Below are 22,700 nucleotides of genomic sequence, written 5' to 3'. Positions count from 1 at the left end.
AACCTTAATATCATATTTTATTATTATCACATTTCTGTTCAATAGACATCACCTCTGAGAAATACTGTCATGATGCTGCCTCATGTGTCAGGCAGATTAAATCAATTAACTATTGAAATAACATTTTACAAACAATTTTATTCACAGCTCAGTGACAGTTTGTTTTATGGTGATGCCAAAGAAATCGAAAATATATTGGGTTAGAATTCCGTACAGCAGAGAAATCTGAAGTCGCTTTAGCCAGGAGAGAGAGCACATTGCCTGCTCTGCAGGGCATCTCAGAATGTTTACGCCGAGTGATTAGACATTAGCTGAGTGTGTATGTGTGTGTGTGTGTGTGCGCACGCGCGTGTGTGTGTCTGTGTGTGTGTCTGTGTGTGTGTGTGCGTTTGCCTGTTACTGTATGATAATGACCTAAATTGTCTCTGTATCTTGCACAGCGTGATGCCTGGGCTGTGTTATGTTGCAAACTTATCGACCAGTTGCACTGAATATTGCTTCCAATTTCACCTCAGACTGGGATGGAAACATAAAAAAAAAATTACAAAAACAAAAATACTATTTCTTTGCAACGACAAGGGTGAGCCAAGCAAGGTTTCATTTTTAATGAGCTTTGCTGTGCTGTATTGGAAGTTGTGAGAAAGGATTAATAATCATTTGCTGCATTTGGAGGTGTACACGTCTCTGTGTGCATGTGTGTGTATGGCACACAGGCGGGTGTGTGTATGCAATCCACTCCTCTGAAATTATGCAGGGCCATGAATAGTGAAAGATATAATGTATCGCCTGATTGTCTCTTATCAGTCACTTAGCAGCTTTGAGCTTGACTAATGACAGACATTTCCCAAAATACAACAGCGGTCTGTGTTTTGTTTTGTTTTGTCTTGTTTTGTTTTGTGATGTAGGGTTCCAACAAAAACAGAAGCAGAGCTATCTCCAAAGCATTTAAAAATCACTAACGAGATCCCTGACTTTCAATGTAGAATATATTATATGGTTCCTATCTTTTCACAATTATAAAACCAACCCCAAAAGGGCTGAATAAAGATTAACAGTAATGCATGATTCTTTATTGAATGTTTATGTTAATCTGAGTCTATCTAGAGCACACAAATATCAATATGAGTGACAAACCTGAGGTGAAATCTGAAAACATAATCATTTATACTGTATTTCTGAGCTTAATGTCATGTTTGTTTTCTGCCTATTCTTAAAAAAAAGGGATACATTTGCCCGGAAATTCATCTTTTCTCCATGATGCCTATTGACAGACTAGAGAACAGTCCTCTGCGTGTGCATCCTGGACCTATAGACCTCCATTGTTAGCCTTGCATAATGAATACTAATTCATTATCGGTAGACTTTGTCCGTTAAAAGTTATGGAATCTACATTCCAACAAATCCTGACTACAAATAATTACACAACTTGAGATGGGTGAACCGTGTAAGTGCTGGGAGGGAGCTGATTGGAGCAGAGCTAGGCTGACAAGGATACAAAGCAGGAATTCAAACAGAAAATAACACACAAAGCAAAACGGAGGGCAACACAAAACAGAGGGGAATGCACGCAGCACGGTCCCAGATGACACAGTCAGTGAAATCCAGGAGGAATACTAACAAATAAAGCCCCCAAATTGGACAGTTGGACCAGAATATTTTGAGGCAACGTTCCTTATTTTATGCAACGTCCTGTGTTGTGAAAGAGGATGGCTCTGCTGTGAATTGCTGGGTCTGTTTGGTAGATTGAACTGTGGCTCTGAGGATGCTGAATGAAACATGCTCAAGAACAACCACTGGTTTGTTGGGAAACAAGTATTTGTTGACTGGAGAAGATTGTTTTTTTTTTTGTTTTTTTTTAAATGAATCCATTAAAACTTTTAAGCCTTAACTCTTCTCACAGTTAAAACAGTCTTCTGTTACACAGCATCTGACTCATAGAAAGGTGTCTTGTGATTGTTGTTCCTCCACTTTTGTTTTTTATTGCATTTTTTCCTGCATCACAATGGAAAGCGTTTCTATAGGCACTATCTTTGCTGACGCCCTGTCTTGTTTTTTTTTTCATTTCTGTCAAGGAAAAGACTCATTACTTTGGAGGGTTATAAAATTCAGCCTCCCTTTATTAATTGCATTTTTCTTCCCACTGGCGGATGGAATACATGAATTCTCGTAGTGGAAAATTGTCCAAAACGGTTTCAGAGAACTGAACTGACAGACTGAACAGCTAAGGAGTTAGATAAGCAGATTGGGGAATTGGAAATTATGAAAGTGATTTCATTACTTAAGAATAGCAAAACTTCAGGTCCAGATAGATATGTCAATGAATTTGATAAAACCTTTGAAAACCTGCTAGCACCCTTGTTACTTAATGCATACAGATATGCCCTAGATGGCAACTATAGTTGTAATTCATAAAGAGGTTAAAGACCCGACTGAATGCCAGTCTTTTAGGCGACTTAAGACTCGAGTATACAAACTGCAATTCTAGCTAGAAGGGTAAATAAGATAATTACTCAAATTATACACCCTAACTAAACAGGCTTTTTCACTGGTAGGTTTTTATGGAGATAATGTACGGCATTATATAAAATATCTCATCAAAGAGATACAAAATCGTATCCATAGAAGCACAAAAAGCATTTGATCGGGTATCGTGGTGATTTCTCCTTTAAAAATTAAAATTATTTAGATTTGGTCTTAATTTCATGAATTGGATTCAAACACTTTATTCGTCACCACAAGCAGCTGTTAAGGTTAATGGATACAGATCAGAGAGATTTACACCAAAATGAGGATGCCGACAAGGTTGCTCTTGATCACCCCTGCTGTTTGATATTAGCATTGAACTGCTGACGATGATAACATACAAGGAATTATAATAAAAAAAAGAAGTGCACAAACTTTTGTTGTACGCAGATGATGTTTTAGTATATTTAATGGAACCCAGCTCAACAATCTCATATGGAAAGGAGCAAATATCCAGCTACTGGTATTATTCTGGATATAAGATAAATGTAGATAAAGCGAATGCCATAGATATAAATGATCTGGTTTCAGAAACAGTTAAGCTACAGAGAAGATCAGGTACGGTCAAATATCTTGGCATCAACATTCCCCCAATTCTATATAACGTTATATAATGTAAACTACAATAAAATAATTCTGCATATTAATAGTGACCTGGAAAGATGATCCTTGCTCCCACTCTCCCTGCTGTGTGGAGTAGAAAGTATCCGCATCAATGCCCTGCCCAGATTGCTTTATTTATTCCAGATGTTACCTGTGGAAATTCCTAAACCAACCTTTGATCACCTTAACAAATTATCATTTAAATGTATCCGGCAAAATAAGCACCTTGAAATTGGACTCAAAACTTTACAATCGCTCACGTCGGATGGAGGTCTTAAATTTCTAAACCTGAAATATTATTTCTTGGATGCATAAATGAAGCCAATGATTGCATGGATTCAGAACAATCCATTTACTCGATGGCTCAACTTTGAGAAAAGTCTAACTATTAACATCAACTGATCAAGGACGACAATCTTAAAACATTTGAACAGCTGACAAAGGAATTTGATCTCCTGACGACAGACTTTTTTAGATAACTACAGTTAAGATCTTTCCTTACAACGCACAAGAGGTGGGAAAAATTAAGAAGACCTACCCCCATGGAAAGGTTCCTATTAGCAATAAGTAATAGGGAAAAGAAAATAATTGGTAAGCCGTATAATACAATATCTACAAATTATCCCAGAAGATAAGACGGATGGGAGGTGGAAATGAACACTGACAGACCAATGGACACCTGAGAGGAGATATGCATTGAGGCACACCGGACGACAAACTCAAACTCCTGGAGGCAATTCAAGTGGAAAGTAATTACTAGGTTTTTCAGAACACCAGAAATAACAGCTAAGACGGGGCCGACACCTTGTAGTTCTTGATGGAGGAATTGTGGTAAAGATACTGCCAACCACACACATATTTTCTGTCTTTGTCCTAAACTGAGCTTATTTTGGCAGGAAGTCTTTGACGCCCTCAAAGCAGTTTTCAAATGGGACATTTCACAAAGCCCTATAGATAGAGACAGAGAGGATGAAAAATACCTCCTAAACATATTGCTCACAGCACTATTAAAAGGTGCCATTAGGTGGGTAAAACCGGATCGCTCTTCATATAATATATGGATCCAAAAAGTAAAAAAGACATATATCGGATGGAGCAAATGACATAATTATTAAGACTTCAGAAGGCCATCCTTACTAAACAACGGGCACCTGTCATGTCTTTACTAATACGAGATTGTAGTCAAGGAGTTTTGGACTGGTACTTAATGTATGAGAAAAACTAAATAAAAATGGAGTTAAAAAAAACAGCTTCAGAGAATGAAGTAATAGCTTGACTATTGCTTATGCATGGACTAAAACGATCCATGTGTAGAAATGATTTGCTTTATCTATCAAGGTGTCATTGATGCAATTTTGGTGTGGCAAAAACAGGACATGATTAACACCATTTTTATGACGAAGACCTTACATTAACTTTAGTTTTTGGCTATGAGCTCATCTTTTTCATAGTTTTTGAAATTTATGGCTTAGGGTCATTATAAGGTCATTAACTGCAGCTGAACTGCATACATTTTAATGAAAAACCAGAGAAAAGCCCCTGCTCTAAATACGTATTTGATAGCTAGCGCTGAGAAGGCCTTTTTCCCTCGCACTTAATTATGTTTTTAAAACCTTTTAACAGGCCATGCTAAAAAACAGCAAGGCAAAAGAGGAAAGAGGGGAGCAGTTCATGCTCAGTAAACTAATCTTAGTGAGGAGGCAGGATGCATGTTTGTGTACAATCAATTATTAAAAAGGAAATCGAGTCATTGCCATCAAGTAGTAAGACACTACTTTAAACTACTACCAACTGACTTTTATTGAAAGCAAACAACAGCTGACGTTGTCTCGCTTTGAGCTTTGAATATATGCAAGTGATAAACTTATTTAAAATAACATCATGGCTGTCCAGACAAAGTGCACGGATATAACACTGAGGTGAATAATTTTAAATATGCATCAAATGCAACAAATGCAAGTATGTGCAAAGGAAACATGATCCCCATAATCCCCGTTCTGACTGAGGTAGCGTCTCAGGGAGAAGGTAATGTCACCTCATGGCCCTTATAATTGTATGTTGTGAATAGAAAGGAGATAAATTTAAACATTTGAAATATAGAGTGGATTCGGAGATTCGCCATGAGTCACCTGTAAAATATATAAGCGGCTATGGAGGACAAACAAGCAGCTAAGTATTATTGAGGCATCATTTTGAGATAAGTGTGTGTGTGTGTATGTATATATATATATATATATCATGTTTTTCACAAGCACTGCTATACAGATTTTAAAGCAGCATGTAAGTGGATTACCGAATGTGATAAAAATGTGGGCTATATCCTCATGAGAACTACCGACAAGATGGAAGGACAAAGCTTTTGTGAGCATCAAACATCATAAGAAGACAGGGGACAGAATCATATGGGGATGCTGTGTGATGCTGTGCTTCACTGGGCTTCACTGTGACAACCAGGCATATATAAGCTACACGCTACACAATTTTTAACTATACATCCTGGAGCTTGTTGTAAAACAGAATTGAATTTAAGCAAATTGAACTAGTGTATGTGGAACATATATGTCATGTCAATCAAAATGTAAGTTGCAAAGTAGCTCTCCTACTTACCACTTAGCTAAACACATGCTGATAGCGGGAAGCCTTTTATTCTTGATCAAATGGTTTAGCCGGAGACAGATGGGCTGAGGATTTTTTTGTGCTGCGTTACAAGAGCAGGAGTGATCCCATGAGGGGCATCAAACTACAGATCCCAGAGAGGATCAGAAAAGCTCACAGATCAATACACATTAGAGGCTGCTCCGGTGCATAACATGGATTTTAGCTGACATCATGGAACCTCAAGACTTGCTGGCTATGTGTTTGTGTGTATGTGTGCAAATGTGTGCGTGTGTGTGACAGATAAAGAGAGAGAGACAAAGAGTTTATGTATCCATCCACCTGTATAATGACAGATTAATTTATGTTTTGTAAGGACATCGTGGTTCAGGCAGAATTAGGTTCTTCTAAAACATTGCCGTGAGCGAAGGGTTTATATCTATTAGTAATGCTTAGGTTTGATTGATTGGTGAGAAACTGTGTTATTAGTGTCAAATAAAATAAGCTCTTCTTTATTCAAGTAAGTGAGTATGTGATAATTTTTTTAGGTACAATACTGCATGAATTATTTCTTGATTTCTTGCAGTTTTATATTAGCTATACTTTGATGAAACACAGTAAATGGTTTCAAGCTAGAAAGCGCTTTCACAACTTATTGTTTCAAAACACTTTACACAAGATGACATTAAACTTTTTTTCAAACACACACACACACACACACACACACACACACACACACACACACACACACACACACACACAAGTGATGGTGGCAGAACTGCAATGTAAGGTGCTAACAAGGCCAATGGGATCAATCCTGGTTTCAGTGTTTTGTCCAAACACACTTCAACTTGCCAACGGAAAGAGACGGAATTCCAACCGCCAGCCTTCCATTTGGAGTGATGGCTGCTCTTCTAACTTAGCCACAGCCACCACAATGTAATGAGGATTGCCATGATGTGTATATCAAGATAATTTCCAGTGGATCCACCGCTGAGAACATACCAGAAATTAGTCAATAATGTACACTTTTCAGTACTGGTTGGTGGGAGTACTTTAGGGTCACAGTAAAACTGTGGGAAAAGATAAATTCAAGTCACATAAACCAATTAGAGGTCCCTGACATTAACCAACATTTTTTATGATTAAATGATTTTTTCATATGAAAGCATCTACCTTCTATGAGTCATCATTACCTTTGGCTGTCCGTCTGCAGACCCTACTTACAGTATTTTATACACGATATAGAAATACACCCATTAACTGCTATTTCAGTGAGCAGTGAATGACCTTTCAGGAGTAATAGCTTGCCTGTGCTCAAGCAGGGGAACATCTGACGCAGTCCCCTGTCAGTAGGAGTTTAAACTCCTACCTCCGGCAGAGCTACAACCACATCCTGAGGGAGGCGAGGGACATTGAGTCCAAATGGGCCATGTTGTGTGCTTCCTTTGTTGAGGCAGAAGACTGGAGCTGTGGCTGTAAGGCCAACCCTCAAACCCGCTGGTGGACCCCAGCGCGAGGAATGCCGTCAAACTGAAGAAGGAGTCCTTTTGGGCCTTTTTGGCCTGTGTGGCTCCGGAGGCAGCTGAAAGGTACCGGCAGGCCAAGCGGCATGCGGCCTCGGTGGTTGCCGAGGCAAAAACTTGGGCGTGGGAGGATTTTGGGGAGACCATGGAGAACAACTTCTGGTGGGCATCGAGGAGATTCTGGTCCACCATCTGGCAGCTCAGGAGGGAGAGCAGTGTTCCGTCAACACTGGTGTTGAGTGGGAGCGGGGCGCTGCTGACCTCAACTCGAGATGTTTCTTGATCGGTGGCAGGAATACTTATGAGACCTCCTCCACCCTGTTGAAACGCCCTCCAATGAGGAAGCAGAGCTTTTGGAATCTGGCGCAGAAACACCTATCTTCTGGGCTGAAATTGCTGAAGCAGTCAAAAAGCACACCCCGGGGTTGGATGAGTTGCGCCCTGGGTTCCTCCAGGCTCCGGATGCTGTAGGGCTGTCCTGGCTGACATGCCAGTGCTGCGTTGTGTGGATGTTGGAGACAGTGTCACTGAATCGGCAGACCTGGGTGATGACCCCCCTTTTTAAATAGGGGGATTGGAGGGTGTCTCCAACTACAGGGGGATCACACTCCTCAGCCTCCCTGGTAAGGTCTATTCAGCGGTGCTGGAGAAGAGGGTTTGCTGGGTAGTTGAACCTCGGATCCAGGAAGAGTCGTGTGGCTTTCGTCCTGGTCGTGGAACAGTGGATGAGCTCTGTGCCCTTGACAGGGTCCTCAAGGGGGCATTTCTTTGAAAGCTACTTATGAGTTTGCCCAATCAGTCTACATGTGTTTTGTGGATCTGGAGAAGGCATTGGACTGTGTCCTGCAGGCAATCCGGGGTGCTCCAGGAGTATGGGGTACTGAACCCCATTATATGGGCTGTTTGGTCCCTGTATGATCGGTGTTTGAGCTTGGTCTGCATTGCCAGTTGTAAGTTGGACCCGTTTCTGGTGAGAGTTGGACTTTGCCAGGGCTGCCTTTTGTCACTGATTCTGTTGATAAATTATATGGACGGAATATTTCGATGGAGCCAGGGTGTTGGGGAGTTCTGGTTTGGTGGCCGCGGGATCGAGTCTCTGCTTTTTGCAGATGATGTGGCTCTGTTGGTTTCATCAGGCCATGATCTCCACCTCTCACTGGAGCTGTTCGCGGCCGAGGATGAAGTGAATGAGGATCAGCATCTCTAAATCAGAGACCATGGTGCTCAACTGGAAATGGGAGGAGTGCCCACTCGGGAAAGAGGTCCTGTCCCAACTGGAGGAGTTCAAGTATCTCGGGGTCTTGTTCACGAGTGAGGGGAGGATGGCGCTGGAGATTGACAGGTGGATCGATGCGGCATCTGCAGTGATGCGGACTTTGTACCGGTCTGTTGTGGTGAAGAGGGAGCTGAGGCAGAAGGCGAAGCTCTCAATTTACCGGCCAATCTACGTTGTGGGTAGTGACTGAAAGAAAAAGATTGCGGCTACAAGCGTCCAAAATTAGTTTTCTCTGCAGTGTGGTCAGACTCTCCCTTACAGATAGGGTGAGAAGTTCGGTCATCTAGGAGGAGCTCGGAGTAGAGCCACTGCTCCCCCGCATGGAGAGGAGTCATATGAGGTGGCTCGCGCATCTGGTCAGGATGCCTCCTGGACACCTCCCATATGAGCTTTTCCGGGCATTTCCATCCGGGTGGAGACCACGGGGACGACCCAGGACTGGCTGGAGAGACTATGTCTCCAGGCTGGCCTGGGAACACCTTGGGATCCCCCCAGAGGAGCTGGGCCATGTGGCTGGGGAGAGGGAGGTCCGGGCCTCACTGCTCAGATACTCCAGATAAGCGGTGGAGGACGGATGGATGGATGGAAATAGTGTTGACTTATATTGTACTTTTATCACCATGATGTTTCAAGATGCCTTACACTGGATTCATCCATTCACACAGTGATGGTGGCAGAGCTGCTATGCACATTGCTAATCAGACCATCAGGAAGAATTTGGGGTTCTGTGACTCTACCAAACTTCCCTTTAAAAAAAACTTTAAAAAAGGTGATGATTGACTTTACATCACCGAAGAACATAAAAAAGTAACCACAGCAAGTCATATAGAAGAAAAAAATTAAATTATTTATAAAGCACAGTCTTCATATGGAGAAACATAAAGAAACCTGTCACTTCATAGAGCAGGCCAGGGAATTATGGAAAATTCACAATTTGAAAGAGTGTATTCTCAGACTGTGGTTACTGTTCCAAGTCTGGAACAGCAAAGGTTGAACAAGAATAGCCTACAAACCCCCAGTGGCTAAAACATGCAACAGACATAAGAATTGATTCTACAGAGATTCTAGTTGATTCTACAGAGATTTACGGTACATGCATATAGGAATGAAACATATGGATAACTTCCTGTGCATTTAATTATGTGATTAATATGATTTTCACTTTTTATCAAGATGTGACATTTAATTGAAACTGCCTCGGCAAGTATCTGCTTTTGAAACCAGAAGATGTCAGGTTGAATCTTAATCGATTTTGAAAGCCTGTTTGTTTTGGAAAAGACTGAACAAAGAACAATAAAGAACCACCTGGTTGGATGAGCGCAGGATTAGTGAAGACACTCGAGAAAAACACTCAAACCCATCAGTCGGCTAACTAAACAGTTGTTTTCGTGGCAGGCAAGTTCAGCGACCAAGCTATTTGAAGTGAGTTCTTCTGTGTGTTCTCTGATTACTGATCGCCGCTCTTCTGCCAGAAGGAGATTGTTTTTCTTCGAGACAGAATCAGTGTCCACACCGCTGCAAGAGCTGGGACAAATCTTGTAAATCAGTCTTATTTCACATTCAACTGACGTGGTGTTTGGAACTCCGCACGCCAACTTTTGCAAAGGAGAGAGCATATTTCTCGCTCCATTATTTCTGCCAGTAAGAGAATGGCATAAAATGATAATGCATTCATTCATTCATTATGTTATTTTCCATTCCGCTAAGCTGCTTTTTACTGCGCCTTGCCTCCGGAAATGTCCAAGTGAAACTTCACTGTGTAGATGGGCGAGAAAAGAGAATGTGACTGCAAAGTTGACTACACATCCTTGATGACTCTCAATTCATTGTTGTGTTTTTTCCCCCAGCTGAGTAGGAAAATAAATATAGATGAACAACTCCACCCAAAAGCAATCATATCTCAAAATACACTTTTATTTCAAGCTTATTTCAAGCTCTCTTTCTCAACAGACAAGGTTTGCTCAGTTTTCATGCAAACAATTGACTTTGTTCGTGGGATAACTGGTAACTGAATGCGTGAAAAATGGTAGCACTATTCTGAGACAGCCTTATTTTTCAGATCTCAATTGCAACCACTGGCTCTGTGACATTTGAGGAACTTAAGTTAAGGTTTAATGAAAGACCTTTTACATGGTCAAAATTGAACTTGCAATGTCTCAACCATGAGTACAAAATAATTTCGTAAATCACCCCTAAGTCAAAAATACATCTGCTCGTTGTTTTTACAACCAAATGTCACTGGAGGGATTGGAGTTTGTGCAGAGTTTGAAACAATGAGACTGTTTTCATATTCATAGATTGAAGTCTCACTTTTTGTCAACGCTCATAGGAAATCAGATATCATGAGACAATTCAACAAACATGATTTAGTGGCATAACAAATATTTTTAAGTCAGTCCTGGTTCATTAATTATGTCCAACATGCAGGATATGGTTACTTGATGCCTCCTGGTCACAAAATCTGAACCACATCCAATAATCTCACAGTGCACACAGACACAGACACAGATTGATCATGCTGTGACACCTGGGAATGCAACCTAGATTATTCTAACATTTATCCTCATGTTTTAAATGAATCTGATAAAGTGGACACACACAGTTATTGAAAAGTTTTAGGGTGTCTTGGATCCCATGCAACAAATGTAATAAAAATATTAAACCATCAATAGCAGGGAACATGCAGATGTGGAAAAGGAATGTAACAATTGTATATCTGAAGTCAGTTATTACTCTGCTGTTATGACCAGAACACAATTTGTTCCTTTGCAATCGTGGGACAAAATCTCATACCGCCTGGCCAAACACACACAATTCTTCATAGCTGTGGCAGATATGTACCTGTGGGTTTTCCAAAGGAGCTGACTTATTTACTCTGCAGATGACTTCTTTTGTATTTCTTCCTATCAGCCAAATCTTGACAGGCCTTTCTCATAAGTAGCTTTCAACCAATTGAATAGCGGCATGAAACTAAGCGCTCATTGTTTCATACAAATACAGACTAATAAGGATCAGGTTTTGTATGCTCCAATATTTATTTCAACTGATGCCTATTGTTTCATTAATTGGATTTTGTAATCAACAATGAGGTGTTTAAACTTTGCAAATGTATCAGTATCTCTCCTCCATCAATTTTCACACACTCAAACCCTGCATTTGATCAATGCAACTCTCTGATGTCTGCATCAGTTCATTGCTGCCAGTATGTCTGAGTATGTGTGTGTGTGTGTGTGTGTGTGTACATGAGTGTGTGTCAGAGCTGTAAGGACCACAGGAGTTTTTCTTTTTCTTCTGCTTCCCTGCCTCCTCCAGCCGTTATTGAATGAATCATCCTCTTTCTCTGGGGATGCTTGCAAATGCCAAACTACAAAAGCAAAAGTGAGATAGTACGTGTGTTTGTGTGTGTGTGTGTGTGTGTGTGTGTGTGTGTGTGTGTGTGTGTGTGTGTGTGAGTGAGTGTGTGTCAGTCTGTGAATTCACATGTGTAAAGGCCAGAAGCAGGAATTAGTCAGTGGGACAAAAAAAGACAAAAAAAAAACAAAAAACAATTGTTGGGGTCCTCACACAATTCGGATTACAACATCACTAATACACAAACATACTGTTTGCTCTGGGGCTTAAATTTGACAGGACAACACAAAGAGGCTAAATGTGGAGAATGCTGAGCCCCCTTTTTGGTTTATATTTCAGTCACTCTTCAAAAGACTGCAGATGAATTGACGTTTTGTAACCCGCTGTTTTATAACGGCAATATAAAGAAATTAGTCCTTCCTCATTCTATGCGGCAGATGTTTTGTGTATTGTTCTTGATTGTATTCTTGTTCCTTTTTTGTTTTGTTTTTTCTAACCAACCAGCTATTGCTCTCTTTCAGAAAATGCATTTAATTGCTTGACATTGTTTTGCATGAATTTTCATGAAATCGTCTAAGAAATAAGGGAGACTTTATTGAAGAAACCATAACAGATTATCTGCCTGCAAAACAAGAGGATACATAAGAAATAGTAAATTTCAGAATAAGGTGCTGAAAAGTGAGCTTGAAAATGTCCCCAATTTAAACTTATTAATGATTTTCTAATAAGGGCTATATAGTATTATGTTTAAAATTTGCTCTGGTTTTCTGACTTTGTTTAAAGGATGCTGAGTTGAGAACACCTGTCGGAAATCACTGACAGTATAGTAAAGTTACTAGTTTAAAGCCGAACATTAGTTTTCCATCATATATTTAGATAGAAATTTTTATTAGTAAAAAGCAAACAATATGATACAATCATAACACAGTATTTCAGGATCATAGTAATCGCTATTTTTTACAGTCAAATCTATTAACAGATCTACTTACGTTTCAAACTGTGCAAGTGATATTTAAAGCAAAGAAATCATTTATTACCAAATAATATTGAGAAAGTATTCATTTGGAGAGAAGTGGGTTATTATTATTACAGGACATCGTTTTATTTTTACAAGATATTTGAATGATGTGAACTGAAGAAGCCTCTCGGATAATAGATGAAATGTCCAGTTGCCACGAGTAGGAGATTTTGACAAGAATAATCGTATTTGATTGTGCGTACAAAAAACAGAGATTTTCTGTTTCTAAGTTTATATCTCCCCCAACTCCTTTTTGAAACATCACTATTGGGGTATTTCGTGTGCCAAGGACCGCATGCAGCGCAATGCTTGTCTAAATTTGTTTAATTTCAGTCTCCTTTTTACATGAGAGTTAACAGAAATCAGCTCTTTAAAATGATTCTGCATTGTGCCTGTGTGACCGCAGTCGAGTCTATTGAAATTGTATGAGAATTTTCTGTCAAATGCTACATTGTTAAGGTACCAAAGCTTCGTGTTTGCCCACAAAAGCGCATAGTGTTGGAGAGGGAATGTTATTCACAATGCTCAAATTCACCCTGGGCCCCTGGAAAAATGCCATTCTAAAATACCGGGTGACGCTTTGTGCGAGCTATTCATTATACCACTGTCACTTGTCTGTCTGCTGGCTTATTCAAGACTGTCAGATGCACAGAGGTTGTGGATGAGGTCCCTTTGCTCGATACCAAAAGCAAAAATCACACCCACCTGGAGTCATCCATTTAGTGGTTTATCCAATGTAATTATGATTAATCGTAGTTGTCTCTGACTAAGGTGCAATGACTCATGCTGAGATAAAAAAGTCTGAAGCACAATACCCAAATTATATCCAATCCAGCGGGGAGTGTGTGCCCACACCTGTGTTTTTCGCCCACAGGTTCAGCCTACTATGACAATGTGAGGCCTTTAGCATACCCTGACTCCGATGCGGTTCTTATCTGCTTTGACATCAGCCGCCCAGAAACGCTGGACAGCGTCCTGAAGAAGGTGAGTGTCACATTAAACAGAATTCTGCATTTATCCCGATTTGATGTTTTTTTCCGCCTCGCAATCTGAAATTGTTTTGGGGAACATTTAATCTCCTCCTCCTATGACACCAGACACCTGGTGATATTCTCTATCTGCCAAAAAACCCAAACAAAATTATTGATGAATGGACTTATTATCATCTTCTTCATCTCTGGAGACAAAGATGTCACATATTTCTTTGTATTGCCAGCCTCCATTGTTGTCCTATGCCATTGTTCTGCCACCGCAAATATTTATGAAAAACAACACTTCTATCCTGTTTTGGGTCATAAAAGCATGCCTTTGGGACCATTTTTAGATCTGTCTCACCCACCACTGCATCTTTGGTTCTCTTGAATGGACTTTTCATTGAAGCACTTTCATCTGCCAGGACTAAATCATTCTCTCTTTTCTTTTCTCTTATTTAGTAATTAACTTCAGTCATTTTCAGTAACTCTAATGATTGTAATTGTGGATGTGACCATCTATTTTCTCACACCGATCACTCAGCAACTTTAAACATCAAAAACGTTCAGTGGGACGCCGCTTCCAGGACACCATTTGTGTAACACAAAACACTTAAATTGTATGGTGGACAAAGTAATTTGAACTTTGACCTTAGGAGATGACCCTAGTAATGGTGGCAAGCATAGTGATGTCACAATGCATGCACAGGATGCCAAAGTGACAGATGCTTTATTCTGGTTTTAGAGGCACAGCAGTGCACAAGCACTCCTGTTAACTTCCATAATATACAATTTGAGCTCTCAAATCAATCTCTCATGTATATCACCAATCTGTTTCTTTTTTTTTTTCAAAATTTTTCTTTCTCTTCAAGCTTTCATTTTCAAATGCTCGCCGCACGTCATCGTTTGCCACGTTTGACAGGCCTCTGACTAACCAATTCTTGCACCCTTCAATTTTCCCTTTAGAAAGGCTATTCTTTCCAAGCACTGACGAGCTGATGAAATACCCACTCGGTCTTTATCATTTCTTTTATTTCATTTTAAATCCGCTATTCTCTCGGGTCCACACCGAGTCTCTCACATGGACCCGTTGAAATATCTCCATCTCTCGTATCAAATTACCCAGCCAAAGATGTTTGTCCCTGTCTCACTTAAAAGAATAAGAAGAACAACCCCATTTAAAAATGTCTCAACCGTTCACTCCTCTGTTACTGTCTGATAGTTGTTATGGCAGCATTGCGTGATAATTTTCTGTCTTTCTCTTCTTTCTTTGTTTTTTGGACTGTTGGATGTCCATTGTATTTCATTTTCTTGAAATTATGAGAGCAGTTACAGCCGGTCACAAAGACACATCTGGATTCAAAGGTGCTATGATGATGCAGTGTTGCTGAGCAACACTCAATAATAACATGTTCTTGGGTTGAAATATTTTTTTTTTCATTGGCAAGGGACCTGACTCACTGGACTTCACTAAAGTTAGACCAAAGTTGCAAAATTCAACACATGACTTGCTTAAAATACACTTTCATGTCCTCTCCTCCATATTTGCACACAATCTTGCCTGGATAACTGTCAGCGTTGCAGTGATTTCAGCAAATACAATTGTTGCTCAACTACAATAAACTTCACATCCCAAATAATCTCTTCTGTTTCAGCTACCACTACACATGAAGTAACTTGCTGCACCAACAACAACAATTTACTGGTGCCTTTTTAGACATTTGTGAGGGTAAATGCCTGAACACACTGAAAGAGATGAGATAGTTGGATTAAGAGGTTGAACAACCTCCGTAGCTGGTAGTGCAGATTACAACAAAGCCTGTGTCATTTTTTTTTAAAAGCGGAATTGAATAATAAAGAATTCATATCACAAGGTCAGATGCTCCTAAATCGTAACAAGGTCTGGGTAATTGCATAAAGGCAGTCGAACCCCATAACAAACAATCCTCAGTGTTAAACTAATTTAAAACAATACGGGGGACTTCAAAATACAGGTGAGACACTTCTACTGTGTTTGGCTCTCATACAATCTATTGCAAAAAACGTTCTTAATTAGAATAATAATACAGCATCTTAGAATAAACATCTTAATAATTTGGAAACGTTAGAAAGAAAAGAATAGAATTGAATTTTATTAAATCACGTGGCCTTCCTTTGCCGCAAGGCTCCAACATTACATACGTTCTCTTGATTTTATTGCTGTCAGGTTTCCTTCTTGCAGAAAGGGGATGAGTTATTTCATTTAATGGCCACGGGTAAGAAAGACCTTTTCTGTGGTGCTCCTCGGTGGTCTCAGTCTACGGCTGAAAGTGCGCGCGTGGGACTTCAGTACAGCATGGAAGGGTTGAGAGGCTTTTTCCCTGATACTGAGCAGCTTCTTCAGCATCCTCATCTTAGACTCACTCAGAGTCCAATTCAACTCTCAGGATGGATCCAGCCTTCCTCGTGAGCTTCTTTAGTCCGCTGGCGTCGGCTGCCTTCAGCCTACTGCCCCAGCATATCTGCAGCATGGCTCTGCAGATGTTGAAAGACCTGAGTCTCCTGAGAAATTATGACCTATTTTGACCTTTTAATTGACCTATATCAGGACTGCAATTAAACTGCAGCTGAACATGATGCATTCAGTTTGATGAAAATTATTTGACTAGATTGAACTCAATTATGGCAATTTTTGAGTTACTGAAAATCATTCAATCATTTGCATTTTCAGTCTAGCATGACATGACCGCTGAATTATTCTTTGACCCTAAAAACTGATTGTTATAGGGTGATAAATGTTGCTGCTGAGCAATTCTAAACACTCAAATATGGCAAGAGAAATCCAAAAATGGAACTGCATCAAAAATAATTTTACAACCTTGCAGATGGGTGTAGTCTTTAGTAGATAAAATGAATAATCCTTCCATCATTTCCCCCCCGACAGGATTGTGTCATTAATTCATGATTGTCCTTCCCCATCTCACTTGTAAAGCTCTTTGATGGAAAGTGCCCTATAAAAGTATAATAAAAAATAATAACAATAATAATCATTATCATCATAATAATTTTCCAAGACAGTGGAAATGGCAAATTCAAATGATTGTGAACTGTTAAGAGCCCCCACTGATATTATAACATGTCCAACCTGAAACTCAAACAGCCTTGTTTTATTTGTGCATGTTGTCCAGCTAAGCCGAGCATATTATGTTTTGCTTTGATAAAAAAAAATCTATGACTTCAAACTTAAACATTCTTTATAAAGTTTAGAGTCTATCATACAAACAGCTTTGAGTTGTAAAATACATTCTCTTCCAAGTGTAACACATTTCTAAATCATTTCATCTTTCATTCTGGGCAACAAAGGATTTCATTGCACAGGGACACCAATTTCCTTCCCATCCACTCATCACTTTGAATCTTGAATCTTTGATGCTCTGTATAATTAAAAACAATTGAACACGAGTGGTTGTGATAGAATAAGAGATCAAATCCCATATGATCTGATCAGTTCCTGTAAAAAAACACAATTTTTTGATCTCTGCTATAAATGCCTGCATCAGTCAGAAAAAACACAAAAGGCAAAATTGTTTAATCAGATAATGTGATGATTACTCTTGACCCCGGTATCAGTTCCAGCAGCCGCCATCTAGTACACATTCATCACAGTTGAAAACACAAGTACGTGCTGGAGGGGTGTGTAGAAACCAAACATTCCTATCGTGGACATAAACTGGATTGTCACTGACTTTCCTGAATGTACTCAGCCATGAGTTTCATCCCTTGATAAGCCACACTCACAGCTGCAGCAGCCTACAGGACAATTCCCAACATTAACACAAACAATAAGCTGCGCTTCACATGAGCCCTTTGTGTCTCATCTAAATTGTTGCCATTCACTTGTTGCACGGCATTCAATAGGGGCCCATTGAAAGGTAACAGCTCATTCTACATAGCACCACAACAAGCCACGACACAGGCAGAAATAATTCCCTTGTAAGCAAGAACAAATGGAGCAACAGTGCTGAAAGTGTCTGCCTGTGCAATGGTGTGAGGAGATAATAAGAAGACTCTCAGAGAAAGAGTTACAGAAACAAAGAGTCTGTTGGTTCAAGTTCTGTCTATGATCTGCATTGTCCCTCTCTCTCCCAGTATGTCACTGCTGTCACTTTCAAAAACATTTTATCTCTAATGGGGTGTCCAAATTTTGCGTTTTGTATATGTCAATGATAATCTGAAAAGTGTGCTGAAGATGATGAATCGATCGGCCCCTGACTAATACGAGAGGGCCTTTCATACAAACGTTTGTGCCAACGAACACTTAAATGGTGAAATAGGATGAATTTCTTGATTTAATATGTAATTTATGTTCCAACCCTCACCCGCAGGCACAAGACCCTAAGCAGGACGGCTACAGCTCTGTCCCCAAGGACAATTAAGAAATTGGGCAAACACTCTTTTTTTCTTAGACTTCTTACGAATGGTATTTATATTCCTTCTGAAACAAAGCAACTATTTATCTACAAATTGCATACGCGGCTCAAACGTGCAGTGTGAAAAGGAATACAACCAATTCTAATTAGCTTGCCTTTTATGACGTCGATAAACAATGTCAACATGATATGGTCAGATGTATGAGAAAACACGTCTTTGTTATTTTTTTGGGATTTGCTACACCGTATTCGCTTCTGTAACAATGACGTCCGTATCTGTTGACGTGCAGTGGCAAGGGGAGACACAGGAGTTCTGTCCCAATGCCAAAGTGGTTCTGGTCGGCTGTAAGTTGGATATGAGGACGGACCTGAACGTCATGAGGGAGCTCTCCAAACACAGACTCTTTCCCGTCACCCATGAACAGGTGAGATTTGAAAAGTCTATTTCGGTCGTTATTTCTGGCAATCACCAATAACTTTCCCAACTTGGTCCTGCAACTTTTTTGTCCTAAGTAATAGGTCATCCACCAATTTAACTGTATATAGGACTGTCTCAGAAAATTAGAATATTGTGATAAGGTTCTTTATCTTCTGTAATGCAATTACTAAAACAAAAATGTCATCCATTCTGGATTCATTACAAATCAACTGAAATATCGCAAGCCTTTTATTATTTTATTATTGCTGATTATGGCTTATATCTTGAGAAAACTCAAAAATCCTATCTCAAAATATTAGAATATCATGAAAAAGTAATTTTTGCTTTTTTAATTGCATTACAGAAGATAAAGAACTTTATCACAATATTCTAATTTTCGGAGACAGTCCTGTATTTTTAGTGTGAAAAACACATTTTATTCGATACAGACTTTAACAACATGGTGTTTCTCACCTTCATGACATACCTTTGTTTCAAATGCACTTCCCCTTAAATGTTTATTTGCGTTTATTTTTATTAATAACGCTGATTCATGTCTCTCGAGGTTCTCAGTCATCCAGGTCATGGCGAATTCTTGTTGAAATCTTCTTGTCTTGGCAACTGGACTTGAATTTCTTCACTTGAAGACGTTTTACCCCTCATCCAAGAGGCTTCTTCAGTTCTAATGACCAAATATGGAGTGTCGGGGTTTCCGTCATTGTTATATTCATAAACTCCCCGAGGTCATTAGAATTGAAGAACGCTGAGCAAGAACGCTGATTCGCTTTTGCCCATTCTTGGCTCCCCTGCGCACATAAACAAAACTTCTAAAAGTAAATAACCAGAGTGGCATTTGCTGCAGATTATAACTTAAAGAAATACAGAATTACAATGAGCATAAAAAAGAGTTGGGACTAAACAAAAAGCGAGACAAACAGCAGGATATGTGATAAGACAATTGTTTTGTTCATGTCTCAGAGTACTGAACACTGAATGAAGGCATGCATGAATTTTAATAGCCTATTTTCATGTAAATGTGAATCCCTCCTTCTTTTGGCAGCCTTTCATACACAAATTAATATTTTGTCATTCCTCTGATCAAGCAAAGGTAAAACCCTTTATTGTCCTGTCAGTAATTATATCAAAATCATTGATTTATCCGCATAAAGCAATATAATTTTGGTTGAAGATAACCCTTGAGAAGGTATGATATCTAACATTTTCCACATTAAACAGTCAAAATGTCTGTTAGATGTATTAGTTTAGCATGATTTTTTGTCAGCTTCATACAGACGAAATGAAAAAATGATTATGTCCGATCTTGACTATTTAAATTAATATGATGGCTGCACATTTGAAGAAATAGAAGGGATAATTATCTATAAAGGGATAACACAGACTCTCTTGTTTGGTAGAAACACAGAGGCCTGTTGTTGACAAAATGCCTTCCCTTTTCTTTAAAAGCCATAATCAAAATACTGTTTTTGCAACACTTTCACCGCCCCAGTACGGGCAATTCATGGCCGAGAGAAATTTGACTCCAACCACTAACACTACAAAAACTGAGTGACAAACAGAGGGAAGATGATGGACGTGCAAAGATTCTGCCGTCTCACTCCTAAACAAGGTCGCTGTTGCATGAGATCAGATAATGGAGAACAGACTCACGTTCGAGATCAACAACGAGGCTAAACACTGTTGGGAATGAGTCTAAAAGTAAGGCCTTGAATATTTCACAACCCTTTCCAGATCATAACTTTACATTTGGCCGAGCTTGGCAAATGAAGCAAGTCATGCTCCGGAGTTAAGACTCTAAATTGGGGCGGTGTCACCGTATGTGACCAAGGAATGTTGGCCAATAACCACTGAGGCGAAGAAAACCCTGGTGTAATATCATGAAAAATATGACAAACAATAAACCCATAATTTCCAGCACACTTTCAAAAATGGTTAAGAAAGTGTCATCTAGGTCATGAGGAATTCTTGTTAAAAGCTTTTTGTCTTGGCAACTGGACTTGAATTTCTTCATTTGAAGACATTTGACCCCTCATCTGAGAGGCTTCTTCAGTGCTGAACTCACAAAGGCTCTTGTTCTTGACACGCCAAGAATATTTCAACAAGAAATAACAAAGTGTACCCCCCCCCAAAAAAAAACAACAAAATAAAACCAATCAATACAGTACACACCCACATGACCTTCTCAGGTTAAACTATTATAAATGGTAAATTACACCCTCAATCGTAAATCCAAAGTCCAACTGCTTTTATAAATGTGCGGTCCTGTGATTTGGTTCCCACTAGCTTATCAGAAAGTACAATATGTGTCTGCTCTCCATAAATACATTTTTTCTCGTTTTTCCAAGCACCACCTCTCAGCAGGTCTCTGGGTTACTCACCTCCCTTTGAGGCACAAGCAAAAAACTCAAGCTGGATAACTCTTTAAAAAAAGAAGCTGCACTAATTAATCCTTATGTATTGAGAATTGATCAATAGACAACAGTAAAAGTGAAAAGAGCAGCTCAGAGTGAAAACACACAGAGTGATAAAGCAAACTTTGCATTTCAGTTCGGTCTTAGTAAAGCAGCCCAGTGGATTGTTTCAGTGTTTTAGTGGATGTCTCACACAGTTCTCTCTGCATTGTTTCTGGTACTAACAGCAGGCTTATTTCAGCAAAAAGGTTCAAAAACACTATACTCTCTACCTGTCTGGAAAAAAATAATATGAAGTGACAGTGACTGTGACGCTTAGAAAAACTATTTATGGTTCCATCAAACTGCCAGAAATGTGACCCCTGAAAAGGCAATTTTTCCTCTGTCAAATGTTTTGTAGAATGAAAAAAAAAACAAACATACTTTGTATATTTGTTGATCGATACATATCACCTTGAACGGACTAAAACAAATCGATTCATGCAGGAATGGGTTTTCAGCATTTATTCGGCCCATTTAAAGGTCAATATTTCTTTACATTGTAGGGAACTCTCCTGGCGAGGCAGATCGGTGCCGTGGCTTACGCGGAGTGCACGTCTAAGTATTCGGAGAACAGCGTCCGTGATGTCTTTCACGTCACCACCCTCGCTTCTGTGTCTCGAATCCATCGGCCTCCACTGAAACGCGCCGGCTCGCGTCGCGGCCTCAAGCGGGTCTCCCAGCAGCCGCCCCGGACTGAGATTCACGAGCACCCGCCAGCGGTCAGAAAAGACCGGGCCAAAAGCTGTGTGCTCATGTAGAGCCCGTTCGACGGCCCAACTTCAGTGTGCCGGTGGATATAAACCATTCCGCATATGAACTTAATTTATTGGTGAATTCTGTCAGATCTTTGCACTGCATTAAAGGACATTGTGAGGAAAACATTAACAAATGCTATCCTGTGGATTTCTTTGAGGAGCTGTTTGTCCATCTTAAGCAGCACTCTCCATATTATGCAGTTGAACAGCTATTTTCTGAAATACTTTTGGGCGAGTTGGTCTTGGACATGAATGGAAATAAAAAGCAAGTGAAAAAAATAACAAAAATATCAGTTTTAAAAGTCACTTTACAGGCACAAGTTGGGGCAGTGCTGGTCTGGATCTACAGTATATTGTGTTGTTTCTTGTTTTGAAATGCTGTTTCTTCTTTAATTGTTTAAGATAACAAAGCACAACAAGATGCACGCATACTGTTCTGAGTGATCTGTACATGTTGGGGAATTACGTTTTAAGTACCAGCTCATATAATGAGTCGGCGGAAAAAAAAAATCTGAATAAACAACCGTGTGGGCTAAGATGACACCATTTTTTTTTCTTAAACCACAAGTGCTTTTAATATAAAAAGAATACATAATCACTATAATCCACATAAAACTGAACTGTTGTGAAATTAATATTATTCTAATAATCGTCTAGGGAAAAGGTTGACAGAGGGTGACTGTTATGTTGTACATGTAATAATGAAATAAAAAAACAACTTGCTCTGATAAGTGTCTGAACATCATTCATATGTAATGTTCTTTTAACAACAAAATGCCTGCCA

General features: G+C 39.6%; 1 protein-coding gene across 1 annotated transcript in view; it reads left to right on the top strand.

The window, feature by feature from the left end:
- Window positions 1-22,181, top strand: part of LOC147215134 (rho-related GTP-binding protein RhoN-like) — a 35,903-nt gene extending 13,722 nt beyond the window's left edge. The window contains exons 3-5 of the mRNA XM_086139941.1: window positions 13,767-13,876; window positions 18,563-18,697; window positions 21,665-22,181. Of these exons, the coding sequence (XP_085996067.1) occupies window positions 13,767-13,876; window positions 18,563-18,697; window positions 21,665-21,919 (500 nt within the window). The 3' untranslated portion in view covers window positions 21,920-22,181. The remainder of the gene's footprint in view (window positions 1-13,766; window positions 13,877-18,562; window positions 18,698-21,664) is intronic.
- The last annotated feature ends 519 nt before the right edge of the window (window positions 22,182-22,700 follow it).

The sequence above is a fragment of the Fistularia commersonii genome, chromosome 32 (assembly GCF_037954325.1).
Source record: "Fistularia commersonii isolate RoL2024-O1a breed Wild chromosome 32, RoL_Fcom_v1.0, whole genome shotgun sequence".
NCBI lineage: Eukaryota > Metazoa > Chordata > Actinopteri > Syngnathiformes > Fistulariidae > Fistularia > Fistularia commersonii.
The sequence above is the reverse complement of the archived record's forward strand: the minus strand, read 5'-3'. Positions and strand labels throughout refer to the sequence as shown.